General features: G+C 37.5%; 2 protein-coding genes across 2 annotated transcripts; one reads left to right on the top strand and one right to left on the bottom strand.

Annotated features, from left to right (window-relative positions):
- Positions 1 to 3,617: 3,617 nt before the first annotated feature.
- LOC101302505 lies at positions 3,618 to 6,783 on the bottom strand. Its single transcript, XM_004308550.1, has 4 exons — positions 6,067 to 6,783; positions 5,936 to 5,982; positions 4,037 to 4,064; positions 3,618 to 3,719 (listed from the first exon to the last, which is right to left on the bottom strand). The coding sequence occupies exons 1-4, from the start codon at positions 6,208 to 6,210 to the stop codon at positions 3,618 to 3,620; spliced, it is 321 nt and encodes a 106-aa protein (XP_004308598.1). The 5' UTR covers positions 6,211 to 6,783.
- A 1,025-nt stretch (positions 6,784 to 7,808) lies between these two features.
- LOC101302214 (F-box protein At3g54460-like) lies at positions 7,809 to 14,749 on the top strand. The gene is made up of 9 exons (XM_004308549.1): positions 7,809 to 8,453; positions 9,146 to 11,620; positions 11,731 to 11,944; positions 12,040 to 12,327; positions 12,413 to 12,472; positions 12,563 to 12,693; positions 12,951 to 13,065; positions 13,188 to 13,334; positions 14,439 to 14,749. The coding sequence occupies exons 1-8, from the start codon at positions 7,981 to 7,983 to the stop codon at positions 13,329 to 13,331; spliced, it is 3,900 nt and encodes a 1,299-aa protein (XP_004308597.1). The 5' UTR covers positions 7,809 to 7,980; the 3' UTR covers positions 13,332 to 13,334; positions 14,439 to 14,749.
- The last annotated feature ends 1,780 nt before the right edge of the window (positions 14,750 to 16,529 follow it).

Raw genomic sequence — 16,529 nt, 5'->3', positions numbered from 1 at the left:
AGCCTGGAGAGGAAGAAGACACTGATGATTCAGAGCTAAGTGACTGGTATACCGATTCAGACTATGAATTGTAGCATGATGTGTTTGATGATGCAGAGTTTGATGAAAATGTCAATGGGGACCCAGATGTTGTTCCAGAATTTGAAGATATGGGATATGAAGGTTATTGTTCAGATGATTGGGAAACAGTTGACTACCCAATTGCACCTCTTTTATTTAACAAGCTGCCTGGAAGGCCCAAGAAAAAGAGGATCCCATCACAAGGAGAAAATGGTAACCCAGCACCACCAGCTCCAACTGAGGGGAAGTTGCCTAAAACTGGTGTTACCATGACTTGCAAACTTTGTGGCCAACAAGGACACAACAGGGCTGGATGTCTTATAACAAAAGCCAAGAAAGCAGCTGAAGCAGTAAGTGTCTAGTAAAGTCTCAACTTGTTTATGAATTTAATATGAAATTTATTTGTTTATGAATTTGTATGTATAATTCTTGACTTGTTTTTTCTTTTTTCTTTTTGTTCAAACAGGGGGAAGGAACATTTGCTGGTGGAGCAAGCACTAAGAAAAGAGTGAGAGCAAAGGTATGTATCTGGTGGTGATTCTTGATTCTTGATTGTTGATTGTTCTTCTTGTTGTGAAGCCAACTATTGCTAAAATGCTTAGTTAATTGTTGAAAATAATGTTGTTGTTGAATTGTGTTGGAATGTCTTGTTGAAATGTGAAGCCAAAAATGGTTGTTGAGTTGTGTTGGAAATGTCTTGTTTGTGTTCCACAGGTTCAAAAGGCACCAGCCCCACCCAAGGAATCAAGACCTATCAAGGACCAAGTCATAAAGTATAAAAAAGGATGGAAGAAAATGAAGTTGGCAATGGAGGCTAGTTCTGCTGGAAATGATAGTGGATCAGCTTCAACACAGCCTCCTACTCAAAGCAGCAAAAATCATGCAGCAAGGGGTGATACAAAGTGAATGTGCTTGCTTTTAAATTAGATTGTGTCATAATGTGTATTTCATCATGGTTTGGAATCAATTTTTTTCAAACAATGTGGTTCCTTAAGTTTTTGGAAACCAATTAAGCTTGAATTATGTTGATTTTGGTTTTAATTCAATGATATTGGCAGCCCTTTTTGGTTCTATGTTTGAATTTCTATATTACATTTCCAGCTATTGCATAATATTTCTTGTCAGCAGATAAACACAGCAGCAGTGCCTAAACTCTGCTAAACTGATCAATGTGGTACCCAGGAAAATTCAAATTTATAGCTTTTTGGAGCGAAAATAGTTCTGGAGAGAGTTTGAAGGTTATTTTTGTCATTGCACATTTTTTTGGTGGGGCCATGCCGGCCACGTCAGCAAACTAACGGCACAGTTACGGAAATTGGCCTCCGGCCTTTCCTTGGTAGCGAAATAGAAGTTTGGGTACCACATTGATAGTTTTTAAAGTATGGGTACCATTTTGACCGTGCCACAAAAGTTGGGGTACCGGCGGTGCATTTTCCTTTAATAAAAATTTGATATTTCGAGAAAAACTCAAAAATAAACTCAAGTGTTAACTTATTAAGCTAACGAGTACGGTTAAATTTCTCAGTAACTCGTAAAAACACCCAGTAAATAGGTAAGGTTAGATACGGAGCGTTACAGTATTGTGTGATAAGTGACGTTAATTTATGGGTTTACCTCTCGAAGATAGGGCTCCCCATAAGAAAGATTAATCGTAAAAAATGTTGACAGTTTTTATCGGGATCTAAACGTTATTTGAAATATGAGATTTTTCAACCATAGTCGTATTTCACTATTCCGATCACATCTTATTTCATGAGATTTTTGAAAATTTTGTATCATCTCTATAGTTGGTTCATAAAGTTGTACATTTACGTATAACTTACTAAACAAGTTATATTCCATTAATAGGCACGTTGTGATTTTGATTACTAAAATTCACAAAATGAAAATTTCACCATCTGATATGATCATCATAGTAAAACATGGCTATGATATAAAATTCAACTCGATTCGGCACCGTTCGAGGCTCGATCGAAGCAGTCAACCCAAATCTATCGTCATTTATCACACGAAAACGCTCTTACCTACCTCTCTGTGACCTAGTTTGGTCGATTCTTCCACACGTTAAACTCTCACATAAATGAGATGTAACCACACATGTAAAAATTTGGAGACGTTTACTTCCCATTGATAGGGCTCCGTTAGGGAAGCTTAAGCGTAAAAATGGTTGACCGCTTTTATCGAGACCCAAACGTTACCTAAAATATATGATTTTTCAACCATAGCCATATTTCACCATTCCACTCACATCTTATTTCACGAGATTTTTGAAAATTTTGCTTCCTCTCTATAGTTGGTTCACAAAGTTATACACTTATATATAATCTACTAAATAAGTTATATCTTATTGGTAGGCACGTTGTGATTTCGATGACTAAAATTAAAAAAATGAAAATTCTACCGTCTGATATGATCATCATAGTAAAACATAGCTATGGTATAAAATTCAACTCGATTCGGCAACGTTCCGGGCTCGATCGAAGCGGTCAACCTTAATCTATCGTCACTTATCACATAGAAACGTTTTTACCTACCTCTCTGTGACCTAGTTTTGGTCGATTCTTCCACACGTTAAACTCTCACATAGATGAGATGTAACCACACATGTAAAAATTTGGAGACGTTTATCTCCTGTTGATAGGGCTCCCTTAGGGAAGCTTAAGAGTAAAAAAAGTTAACCGCTTCGATCGAGGCCTGAACGTTACGGAATCGAGTTGAATTTTATATCATAGACATGTTTTACTATAATGATCATATTAGATGGTGAAATTTTCATTTTGTAATTTTTAGTTATCAAAATCACAACGTGTCTACTAATGTAATATAACTTATTTAATAAGTTATATGTAAGTGTACAACTTTGTAAACCAACTACACAAAAGATGCAAAATTTTTAAAATTCTCGTGAAATAAGATGTGATAAAATAATGAAATACAATTTTGGTTGAAAAATCATTTTAATTCGGCAACATTAGGGCCCCGATTAAAACGATCAACCATATTTACCCTAATATTCCTTATGAGGAGCCCTATCATCAGAAGGTAAACGTCCCTTAAATTTTACATGGGTGATTACGTCTCATCTATGTAAAAGTTTAACATGAAAAGATTGACCAAACTAGGTCACATAAGGATAGTTAAATGTGTTTCCATGTGATGAGTGATGTTAAATTAGGGTTGAATTAATTCCAATTGTAATTGTTGTCAGAAACTTTTTTTTTCTACAATTTTTGACCCACAATGTCATCGGAGTACCTATTTTTGTGAGAATTTCTATTTTCAATTACATTTAATTTTAATTATTTTTTCATACGAATTCACTTTTAATTATTACAATTTTCTTGGATTCTAGAACATAGAACAAATATATAGACTAAGAAGATTCATAGAAATCAAATTCAATTCAACTGCATAGTCTTAATACATGATATGTGAAAAACGCATCAACCATAACATCCATAATAGTAGAAATAGTACAAGATAAAATAATAAAGCAAGAACTAAATTTAGAGGCTACGTTTGTACATATTGATAGATAAGGTTTCTCTGAGAACATTCTATATAGTAGCTAGCAGCCAGAGATCAAGGTGCACATGCTTTGTAATCTGCACAAGTAGATTTTGAGAATGGTGCAGTCGTAGGTGAGTTTGAGGAACAAGCTGTAACACAAAAAAAAAAAATAGTAATAGCTTATACTGAAATAACACAACAACAAAAGTAAACATGCATACTCTAAGCACGGTAAAACCATTTCTATGGAACTACTAGAGGTCACAATTCATAATGTATCACAATAAATCATACACAATAATACTCAGACCAATAAAGACAATTCAAACCATGAATTCCCTTTTGACATGGCATAGAATTTGCTACAAACAGTAAAATTTCCCATTGATCATTAGAGAGATATTGGGTGTATCGAAACACATCTTTGTACCTATTCCAAAAAAACAAACTGCAAGTATGCATGTACCTGCCCCTGTGAAGCCTGAAGAATAACCCTGCCAAAATATAAGCAAGATATCAAGGATACTCAAAAACAGTTCTAAGAAATTGCCTTCTCATTTTAATAGAAGCAGACAGACAACAATCATAACATGAATCTCAAGACAAATGCTAGCCCATATTGTAAACGAACCACCAATGACTAGTATCCTATATGACCTGTATGACATTCTCATACGAGTCAACACTCCAATAATGGCAATTTTTTCTGTTGTCCTTGCTTACCATGCTCCCTATATAGACTTAATCATCATACCAATTTCTTTGTTCCAACTAGCATCAATTTTTTTCAATTTATGCCAGCAAACAGCAGAGAACTTGCTAGAAAACAAGATAATTGTCATATTTCACACCTGAACTCCATTTTCATGTTTAAGACACCTCCACAGATCCACCCATTTTACCATGATCAAAATTTTCCAGTTATCATAATATGATGCAGGACAGAAACTGAAAGTTTCTGTCTTGCGGCTAGATCTGGGGTAAAACTCTGGAGAGCAAAGATCTCAAATGGAAAAACAAGAGTAGGAGAGAAATATTTGCAGTAGGATTAAAATAGGAACGATCTTTTTGAGTTCTAGGGTTGAATATACCCAAAGAAACTATATGTTATTTTCAAAATACAAAAGCTGACTTACAGGACTCCAAAAACCTAGATAGGTAATAACAAACCCTAATAAAAAGAAACCATTGAAATCAAAAGGAACAAACAGTAAAATAGTAACAAATGCAGTATTTCTTAATGCAGACTCTCAACTTCAGAAATTCATAACTTAATGTACAAAAATCATTTTCTAGAGATTTCAATTCTGAAATGATCGTGCAGATGTCTACTAAAACTTTTGTGACAACACTAACTGCAAATACCAAACAAAAATTTACGGGTTTTAATAGAAAGGTTACTTGGTCCAAAACTTGGAAAACTGATTTGCAGAAATTTTCCTGATGCAGAACTTCAACTTTGAAAATTCTTAACTTCATCTACAAAAATCCTTTTCAAGAGATTTCAACTCAGAAATGATATTTAAGATGTACTCTAACTTTTACGAAGACACCAACTTCAAATACTCAACTGAAATGCACTGATTTCAGTAAAAAGGCAGCTGAGTCGAAAACTCAGAAATACTGATCTGCAGAATTTCCTACTGCAGACCCTCAACTTTGAAAAATCATACTTTAATCTACAAAAATCTTTTTCAAGTGATTCAAATTCTGGAATAATATCTAGGATATCTGCTACAAGTTTTACGAAGAAACCAACTTCAAATAACCAACCTAAATGTACAGCTTTTAGTAAAAAGTTGACTGGCTCCAAAACTCAAAAAGCTGATATGCAGAATGCAGACTTTGCTTTCAGCCTCAAAGTTGACCAACGAATTTTGAATGAAATTGTATGAAACTACACTGATATCAAGCTTAAAGTATAAGCTTTCAATACATGCAGATAGATTCGGAAACAAATGTCTAAATCATAAGATATGGTTTCTCAAAGCTAACTAAATGAACAAGGTACAGAAGTTTCCCAATCAAATATTACAGCAGAAGCAAAGTCTAAGGTTCCTAATAATCAGTTCTATGGATGTTTGATATGCATACAGGTCCTTGCTCATTCTAAGCTCTTGTTGTTTTAGACAAATTAAGGTTCCTAATCCTCCTTGCAAGCTAAATCTTCTAGGTATAATCGTAACCCTTTTTGGCATGAACTGCATACACAATATATTCCTCAAGCAAACCCACCAAGTCCTATTGATTCCCCATACATGTCCATTATACATCTCACATAACACAATTAAACTTCCATATCACATAACACAATCAAAACACGTACTACTTATTCAATAAAATTGGGTAGCGATGAGATGAAGACCTGTGGTATGTTGATTGGGTTCGAGCTGATCTGGAATGACGGCAGATCTGCAAAGACAAATGAAGAAGAAAGATTATCTACCAAGTAAATAATCTGAGCAATCAAACTTGAAGAAGAAAGACTGTAAGCACCTGGTCATGGGAATTCCTAGAATAGAAACCAGAGGTTTTCCCGGAAATCTTGAAGAAGCGACACGAGCCGACCACCCGGCTCCGAAACCTCGCCGATCGCCGTCTTATTACGACCGCGTTACCCCATCGTCGTTGCCGTTCCATGACCAACTTCTATTCTCAGACCCAGATGACCCCCTCATAGTTTAGCAGATCCACACTGAGAAACCCTATATTTGATTTCACCGAGATCGATTCGATCCACTGCTATTCTTCCGTGCGCTCCGGGCCGCTTCGCTTCCGATTCCGATTCCGTAGCGCGAATCGTGGGATGAGTGACACTACCGTGCCTGACTTCTGAGAGCGGATCCGAGTGAGAGAACAATCTCAGAAGCAAGCCTCCCTTTGTTAGACTGAGGTGTCCTCTTCCCATCACTCGATTGTAAACTCATCCGCCTCATGTTGCTTTGCAATCTCCAGGAGCTGAGCCTCAAGCTTCGTGGAAACGACCCAATAGCTTCGCCGAAGAAGCAGCCAATAAATCAGACCATCACCAGTTCACCACCTCCGCCAAAATCCCAAAGTTCGCCGCCGAGCCCTCCAAGAAAGCCGACGAGATCAAAACCGCCGCTCTTAAGCAAGCCGATCAGATCAAGGAGAGGGATATAGATCGATCTCATTCATTGATATTCCCATTAGACTAAAGAATTCAGTGACCAATTTACCCATCCAACTCGTCTGCCCTCTCTGGATTGCGGATGAAATTCTTACCGAGTTTGCAACTCACGCGTTTAAGGAGACTGACGGCAGACTAACACGGACGAAATACACGGGCCAATGGAGGATCGACACGTAACCAAGACAAATGCGGCGCATGGACGCTCCGAGCATTCCAGAACTCACCCTATTTTGATAGCCCACAAACATAAGAAAAAAAAAAAAGCATTGTTGTAGATACAATTTTATAAGTTGTTGGTTATTGGGTTAGGTGAGCTCTGATCAAATCTTTTTCTTCTAAAATTTTATTTCTTCTTTCTCATCTTCTATTCAATTATAGCTTTATGAGTGGATATCTAAATTTTCTTTTTCACGTTGCGAAAATCATTTTAGCTAGTTTTTTTTTTTTTTTCTAGCTTATGTTTGTTTCGAATTTTTTTTTGCCCCCACATAGATATAATCCTCGTCCCGCAGTGTACTTTTGGTTGTTAATGTCTTGAACTCATTGGTTCCATTTAGGTTCTTATTATTCTTGAATTACATATTTATGGCCTAATCTGCTCTATTTGATATATATTATGCAATTCAAATAAACTACTGAGAATCTGAGAATGGTACATACGTTTCAATCTTTCAAGTGTGTCTTCAAAAATTTTAGGTATCAATATATCTATATTTCATGTATGTATCTGTAAGAGTTTTAGGTGTAAATATATCCATCTTTCATTCATGTATGTACTTACAAGAGCTTTAGGTAAGAGCAATAAGATATGTGTTTGATGCAAGTATCAAATGATGAAACTTTGTATAAAAAAATAATTTTTCAATTTATTTATCACAGTATCAATGCCTGTTAATCTGTTATTTGCATATGCTCCACATTTTTGTTGAATTTTGCTCCCAAAAAAAAAATTCATCAAAAACAAAGATAAAAGAAAAAAGAACTTGAGAGTGGGGAGTGACACGTGCCCTTTATCAGTGGGAGAGTCGGTCCCTCCCGAAAAAAGCGGTTAAAACCAACAAACACAAGGGAAATCCAAGTCCCGAGACCAAAACTAGGAACACCCCAACAGTCTCCCTCTCATTATATTCTTCTTCTTATTCTTTGAATCGAATTCGATTCAATTCAAAACCCTAATTAAAGGGTTATTTTATCAATGCCGTCTTCCCAATCCAAACCCTAATTAAACTATTTTTGTATCACCGCCAATCAATTCAATGGACGACGACGCCACGTCGTCGTTCGCCGATCACAGGCTCTCCGGCTTCCTTTACGCCGTTCTCGCCGTCACTTCCCCTTACCCACCCAACAACAACCTCCTCCCCTTCGGCACCCGCTTCCGAATCTCTCCCGACTCCTCCGTCAGCTTCAGGTCCCAAAACGACGCCGTGGTGCTCTCGCCGGTGGCTGAGAATCCGGTTGTGGAATGCGAGAGGAGGACGAGGACGAGGAAGAGGAGTATTGGGCTGGTCAATGGGAGCATCAGCGTGGTGCACCAGCTTCACGCTTTGGTGATGAACAAGTGCGTCAAGATCGATGCTTTCTTGCTTCGGGTTGAGGTTGAGCCCACCGGCGATGGAGAAGTCAGGGCTGTGCTTCTGGTTGATGTCTATCTCCCAATTCAGTTATGGAGTGGTTGGCAGTTCCCGAAATTGGGCTCTGTCGCCGGCTCCCTGTTTCGACACTTGAGGTACCCTGTTTGCTTCCTAACAGCTGTTGTTTTCGAATCGTAGATTGAATGGTTACGAGTTGTTGATAGAAAGGATAGTAGTCAGGAATGTTAGTGTCAGCATTGTGACTTATAGCACCTATTTTGCATAAAGAAAAAATAAGATAAGATAAACTTAATCTGGTTACATTGGTGGGAATTAGTTGAAGCTGGAGAAGTTGAAAACTATGAGCTTTTGTTTAAAGGACAGTTATTGCTGGTACTCAGCATTGGGTTGCACTCGTATGATCTGATGCGGTGAAGTTTGTGTTTGTTGCCTATGTGCTTTGTGTTTGAACACACACATATTACATGTAGAAATATGTACAATCTTTTATGGATAAGATTCTTACTTGTATGGATAGTACATATTTATGCATGTCTCCTCTTATGAGTTTCATGTGCGGTCTTGACTGTGTTTTTGGCTTTCTGATATCAATATGCCAGTGCAGAGCATTCCTAGGCGTGCGTGTATTAGATTTTGATTATAGACTGTCAACTTTAGTGAGGTGATGTATGCGGCTGTTGGTGTATTGAATAGTTTTTCGTTCTGTATTATATCCATTTTATTGCAGTTGTTTGATTCTGATTCAGTGAAAGGGTCTTTACTGAAACGTTGAGAATCTTTATGTCTTCCATATAATTTTAACAACTTTACAAACAACACTTTGCAGTTCCGACTGGGCAGAGAGAAGTGCATTGCTTGCTGACAAAGATTATCTTGAAAATAATCTAGGAGGTGGCAGAAACATATGGAATCTTTCTGACTGCCATGTTTTTGGATGCAAGCGGCATCATAATTTCACTGATTCTTCGAAGAAGAAGCTTTTTGAGCTTCATGAAATTTTTAAGAGTTTACCTACCATGGCAGAGACAGGAAACCCTAATTCTTCTAGAATACAACCAGTTGATGACTCTTGTGAGGCTGGTATTTGGGATATATCAGATGACATATTACTAAATATTCTAGCTACACTCAACCCAGTGGACCTTGTTAGGGTGTCTGCAACTTGTTGCCATTTGAGAAGCTTGGCTGTGTCGAGCATGCCATGCATGAAACTCAAACTGTTTCCCCATCAGCGGATAGCAGTTGAATGGATGCTTCAACGTGAGAAAAAGGCTAAAGTTCTGCCCCATCCATTGTATCTAGCTTTCTCAACTGAAGATGAATTTTCTTTCTGTATTAACACTATTTCTGGAGAAATTGTCACTGGTGAAGCTCCCACTATCAGTGATTTTCATGGGGGAATGTTCTGTGATGAACCTGGCCTAGGAAAGACCATAACTGCTCTTTCGCTTATTCTGAAGACACAAGGAACTCTGGCAACTCCTCCAGATGGGGTACAAGTGAATTGGTGTACTCATAATGGAGACCAGAGATGTGGTTATTATGAGCTTGATGGTGATAATGTTGGTGTTACTAGTATGCTCCCAAAAAAGAGGGATATGGGTACAGATCATAATGGTCTTGATGATTCCAAATACTGCCGATCTAAAAGAGCCAGGCTACTTCTGGATGAACGAATTCCAGGATTCTCCAACTCATGTCCTGGCAAAGTAATGAAAACACCAGCAGCATCTGATTCAGGAGTGTGTGCAGTTCGATGCACTAGGAGTTTAGGTGGCATAAAAAAAGATCTTTTGCCATCATTTCAAGGAGCATCCGGCTCCAAACAAGCAAAAGCTGGAAAAAACTTGGGTAGATTGTCCAACGACAACTGGGTTCAGTGTGATGTATGCCGTAAGTGGCGGAAGCTCCCAGAAAGCAGTATTGCTGACGCTAGCGCGCCATGGTTTTGTAGCATGAATTCTGATCCCTTCTACCAGAGTTGCAGTGTTCCAGAAGAATCCTGGGATAATTGCGAGCCAATTACACATTTACTTGGATTTCATACCAAGGGAACAGCTGGAGGAGAGGAACAAAACGTGTCGTTTTTCATTAGTGTGCTTAAGGAGAGGTATGCCTTGATTAATTCTATTACAAAGAAAGCCCTATCCTGGTTGGCTAAACTTTCTTCTGACCAGGTCTCTGTTATGGAGACAATTGGTCTGCGAAGTCCTTTCGTAAGCTCTTGTGTAGAGTTGGGTGATGCCTTTCTGTTTCAGGAATTATTTCAAGCATTTGGTCTCAAAAGAAGAGTAGAAAAGGGTGTTATCAAATGGTGTTACCCTCAAAGTCTTAACAACATGAGTTTTGATGTTGCTGCTCTCAGAATTGCTCTTTCCGCGCCATTGAACTCAGTGAGGCTGTATCTTTCAAGAGCAACTCTAATTGTTGTCCCATCAAATTTAGTTGATCACTGGGCCACCCAAATTCAGAAGCATGTCAGGCCTGGTCAGCTGCGAGTTTATGTTTGGAGTGACCATAAGAAGCCCTCTGCGCACAGTCTGGCATGGGATTATGATGTTATCATAACCACGTTCAATCGGTTGAGTGCAGAATGGGGGCCCCGTAAAAAAAGTGCACTAATGCAAGTGCATTGGCTCAGAGTCATGTTAGATGAAGGGCATACTCTTGGCTCAAGTCTTAGCTTGACAAACAAAATGCAAATGGCAGTTTCGTTGATGGCTTCAAACCGTTGGATTTTGACTGGAACTCCAACTCCTAATACACCCAATAGTCAACTTTCACATCTTCAGCCATTGCTTAAGTTCCTGCATGAGGAATCTTATGGGCAAAATTACAAGTCATGGGAAGCTGGGATCCTTAGGCCTTTTGAAGCAAAGATGGAAGAAGGACGATCACGTTTGTTGCATTTACTACATAGGTGCATGATTAGCGCTAGAAAGATGGATATGCAGACTATTCCACCCTGCATTAAGAAAGCTACGTTTCTTGATTTTGCTGAGCAACATGCAAGAAGTTACAATGAATTGGTAGAGACAGTTAGGCGCAATATACTTTTGGCCGACTGGAATGATCCTTCTCATGTTGAGAGTCTTCTGAATCCAAAGCAGTGGAAGTTTCGGAGTACAACAATAAAAAATGTTAGGCTATCCTGCTGTGTGGCCGGGCATATAAAAGTAACAGATGCTGGCGAAGATATTCAGGAAACAATGGATATTTTAGTTCAAAAGGGTCTAGATCCCATGTCAGAGGAATATGCTTTAATAAGATATAATATTAGTTATGGTGGCAACTGTGTCAGGTAATATAAGTGTCCAGACTACTTTTCCTTCTTTTTTGTTTTTTTTTGGTCTTTTTGACTTTTCTGTATGAAGTTTGTGTACTGATCAGATATTGCATTTGTTTTGTTAGATGCAAGGAATGGTGTCGTTTACCTGTCATTACTCCATGCAAGCATCTTTTGTGCCTTGATTGTGTTGGTTTGGACAGTGAGAGGTGTACTTACCCTGGGTGTGGCAACTTATATGAGATGCAAACTCCTGATACACTAACTCGGCCAGAAAATCCAAATCCTAAGTGGCCTGTTCCCAAGGATCTTATTGAGCTGCAACCCTCATATAAACAGGCAAGTCAGCTCTCTTTATAAGTTGAAGTATTTTCCTTTTCATTCTGTAATATATGTTTGGTTTTACAGATATTTACCTTTTGGATTTTGTGCAGGATGACTGGGATCCTGATTGGCAGTCAACATCTAGCAGTAAAGTCTCTTATCTTGTAAGGAGATTGAAAGCATTGCAGGAATCTAATAGCAAAGTTGATTGCCCTACAAATGTCAAGAATAGTGCTATGGACACCAATAATTTAATTTCACTGTCTGAGATGGGTGATTCAAGAGAATTGATACAAGTTCATGGCTTTAGATGGGGCGCCATGACTCATGAAACAAATTTGGATAAAGTCTTGGTTTTTTCTCAATTTCTTGAGCATATACATGTGATCGAGCAGCAGGTGACTGTTGTATACTATACCATTTCCTGGTTTTATGTGATTATCATTTTACGAGTGATGGATTCTTACACAATTCTCTGTCCAGTTGACCATTGCTGGTATCAAATATGCTGGGATGTATAGTCCTATGCATTCTAGCAACAAGGTATATATTTATATTTGATGTTTTGGTTTTACTCTTAATTAATTCATCTTTTGCCTGAGTAAGATTAATCCACTTTCTTTCTATTTTTAGATGAAGTCACTGGCTAGTTTCCAGAATGATGCTAGCTGCATAGTTCTTTTGATGGATGGAAGTGCTGCATTGGGTCTCGATTTGAGCTTCGTAACACATGTATTTTTAATGGAACCAATATGGGACAGGAGGTTAGCATTCCTATTTTTGTAATATCATTTGCTTTTAATTTTTAAAATAATTTTGAATGCTTTATATCTCATGCATCCTTCATATATTTAATTACTCTATTTGGAAATGAACATTATCTTCTCCATTCTAACCTACTAAGGACCAGATACCAGTTATCTGATGCACTACAGAATGATTTCAATGAGTTATAAATACCAGTGTCATACTGAATTTCCGAATGATTATTGATTTTTTATGTTGGTTGATACCTGATTAGCATGGAGGAACAAGTCATTAGTCGTGCTCATCGGATGGGTGCTACTCGTCCTGTACACGTGGAAACTCTGGCAATGCGTGGCACTATTGAAGAGCAAATGCTGGAGTTCTTACATGTAAATATATTTAGCTATGTGGTTTTGATGCTCCTTTCTTTATGTCTTCATTCTTTTATCTTTTTGTAATTTAAACTTTAGTGATTCTCATGCTACAGTATATGCTTCCTTCTTTGTTATAGGACTCTGATGAGTGCCGCAGAGTCTTAAAGGAAGAGACTGGAAAATCTGACCAAGGGGCACGAACTCAACGTTCCTTACATGATTTTGCTGATAGAAATTATCTTTCTCATCTTAGCTTTGTACGGACAAGTGCTCAGATGTAAGAGGTATGTGCAACATTTCTGATAGTGCTATGATTTTGTTTTTTTGTTTTTTTGATCATGATAGTGCTATGATTGTTGTAGTTTTAACTCATTACAAATTATATGGTTATCTGCTAGAGATACAATCCAGAATCTGACTATATGTAGTCAAATTTTGTAAAAGGACAAGTTGCATATATGCTTCTAGATGAACAGCTCTAGCACTAGTAGGTTCTCGCTCAGTTCCCACACTTTTCATATAGGACATCAGTAATTGTGCTCGTTCTGAATGAGTGTAGAATTTATTTATTTTTTGTTTTATTAATTTTCTTTTAGTTCTAAACAGTCCACTGGTTCATATCAGATTTTTGCCCTATAGAGTTGGTAATATTTTTTTTTTTGAGGTGAAATGGTAAAGACAATCCCTGTAAACTGGTGTATTTCTTGCATCTTCCATTGATCTTGTCTTTCTCCTTTCTGTTTGCAATAAAATGTGGTGGCATCCCCTCCAAGGAGGACTATTTAGGGTGGTATATATTATTGAAAGTTTTTTGAATAAATTATAATAACTTTCCTCATCATCCACACTCGAGAACTAGTTATATAAATTGCTGGAAATGACTGGAACTATGAAGTCAGTGCATAAAGCACCGTTGGTGTGTGTGAGGAACTATATATTTTTTTTTAAAAAGAAAAAGAAAAAAAAATATTACACTGTTAATTTGTCTTTTCAATTTTTTATTTATTTTAATAGTGGATTATTCTGATGAGGAGGGGGTTATGGGCAAGTGGGCAACTGTATTGAACTTAATGTGGTGTCATGGAGATTTAATAGTGCAGTGGTTATGTGAAAATACGTTAAGCCTTGGGAATATGTGTAATTAACCCCAACTTCTGTACCAATATAAAAAGGTTTCTGTGATTTAGGTATTGCACACCTGGTGTATCCCGGGTCATGATCACTGTTTTAATGTTGTATATCATCTAGAAGACGAATATGCTCTTTACGTATATGCTCCTATATATTCACTCAGTAGACTTTCATTTTTCATGTCTGCATGGGGTAGTTTTTCGTCCATAAGTTCCCTCACTTAATTGATTAATGTCTTAGTGCCTTGTTTCTGTCAGTTGAAAGCAGTTCAGTGAGAAACAAGCAGAACAGTGGTGGACGGCAAGAACATCAACCTTACATTGTTATTGTTTCTGTGATTCGGTGACCTCCTATTCTTTTCTATAATTGTGGAATCTGGTATTCTTTTGCAGTGAAGGCTAGGTAGGGTTGTAAACTAGTTGCAAGTATGAAAAATAGCTTTTCCTACCCTTGTAATTTATAATGGAGAAAGCTAGAAAAGAGTTGATACAATTGAATAGCTTTCAGAAAATTTTCTTATTTTTTGGTTACCATGAAATAAAAGGGTGAAACTTTAACTATGGCATAGAAAATTAATGTGCTTGTACTCGAGTCTCTGGAAACCTTCTGACTAGCTTTTCTGCAGAAGTAAAAACACAATGTTCGAGGGTTACTAGTTTATATACTTTATAAAACGTGGAGAGAAGAGAAAGGAAATGGACCAAAATTAGATCTCATAAAACTGAGTGATTGTTTATAGAATTGAGTTGTAATTTTAAGAAATGGTGACCGAGTGTGGTTGAACGATATATACAGCACGCGAAATCAGAGACTGGAGCATTAGTCGATGGGGATAGTCGATGACCAGTTCTTCCCAATAGTAACATTTTCATCGACATGCTATTACAAGTTGCTCAAATTGATTTTGAAATTCAAAGTTCTCAGAGCTCCCTGTCTGCTGCTATTCTCTTTTATTCTCTTCTCTTCGTCTTCTTTGTTCTCTTTTCCTGTTTCAAACGTTGTATTCCTCCACAAACCATGGGACGGAAGAAGCCAATGACCAAAAGGAAGAAATCGAACCATCAAAGAGCATGATGGATTCGAGGTTTCGAACCAGAATTCAATCTCTGAGACCACACAGGTAGCTTCTATTGACTGTGGCATAGTTGAACAGAAAGAGCCCGATGTACAGTCACTATGCACGAAACATAGATTGAAATAGGTGAAGTGACTTTGAGCATGTCATGCACGGTCTTAATGGATGCGGTTATGGATGTACGTCGAGTACTCCATTCACAATCAACCCGAGTTGATGGAGATAAACACCGGATGTGTGGGAAGGATTTCTGATTAACATAAATTATGTACAATGCCTATAGGTGTACAACAACAAGCTCAAAGTGTTGTTCACAATGAGCACCATACTTAGCTCCTATTCCCAACTCAAGAATCGAAGTGAAGTGATTGTTAGCCTTAAGAGACACTAGACTGTTCCTTCCTTAGTTAAGCTGAGTATTCATATTGTCATCCAGAACCTTAATGGAGAGCATAACCTCTTTCGATATGGAGTCGCAATCATATTGCAGCGAGCTGTATTTCTATCCTTTTCATTCAGTACTTCTACAAGTCCTTTTGATTGTGTTTTACATGGAAAGGTTATTGTTAACAAGTCCTTGTACCCTATGCTGGTTTTATTGATGAGATTGTTGCGGCAAAGGTTTTATTCACTACATTTTCTTCATTTATACAGCATAATAAGTGGGATTAATTACAAAAGATCTCTCAAACTATGGGGTCACTTTCATTTTGGTGTCTAACTACTAAAATCTTGCATTTACATACCTGAACTTTCATTTTGATACATAACTACTAAAATCTTGCATTTACATACCTGAACTTATCTCCGTTTGACAATTTAATACCTTCTTCATTAACCCTGTCAGTTTGGGACGTTTTCTGTTGCTGAGGACCAACAACTGTCAATTTCTTATCAGACCGAGGGATATTTTTGTCTATTTGGCTCTGTCTTTTCTCGAGAACTAGGGCTGTCAATGGGTCGTGTCACGTCGGGTTGGGTTCGTGTAGGGTCAAGGAATTTCACGTGTCATAATTAAAATACAAACCCAAACCCAACCTATTTAATAATCATGTCAAAAATCTAAACTCAAACCCAACCGGTTTTTTAAACGGGTTATCCGTTTCCAACCCATTTAACCTATTTAATAAATAGGTCGTGTCGTGTTCAACAAAATGACCCATGATAATTTTGACCCATTTAATAATAAAAAAAAACATCACTTGATTATATTTATTAAAACTCCACAAAAATATATTTTTATTAACTCATGAATAATCAAATCCAAATTTCC

The sequence above is a fragment of the Fragaria vesca genome, linkage group LG7 (assembly GCF_000184155.1).
Source record: "Fragaria vesca subsp. vesca linkage group LG7, FraVesHawaii_1.0, whole genome shotgun sequence".
In the NCBI taxonomy this organism is placed as follows: Eukaryota; Viridiplantae; Streptophyta; class Magnoliopsida; order Rosales; family Rosaceae; genus Fragaria; species Fragaria vesca.
The sequence above is the reverse complement of the archived record's forward strand: the minus strand, read 5'-3'. Positions and strand labels throughout refer to the sequence as shown.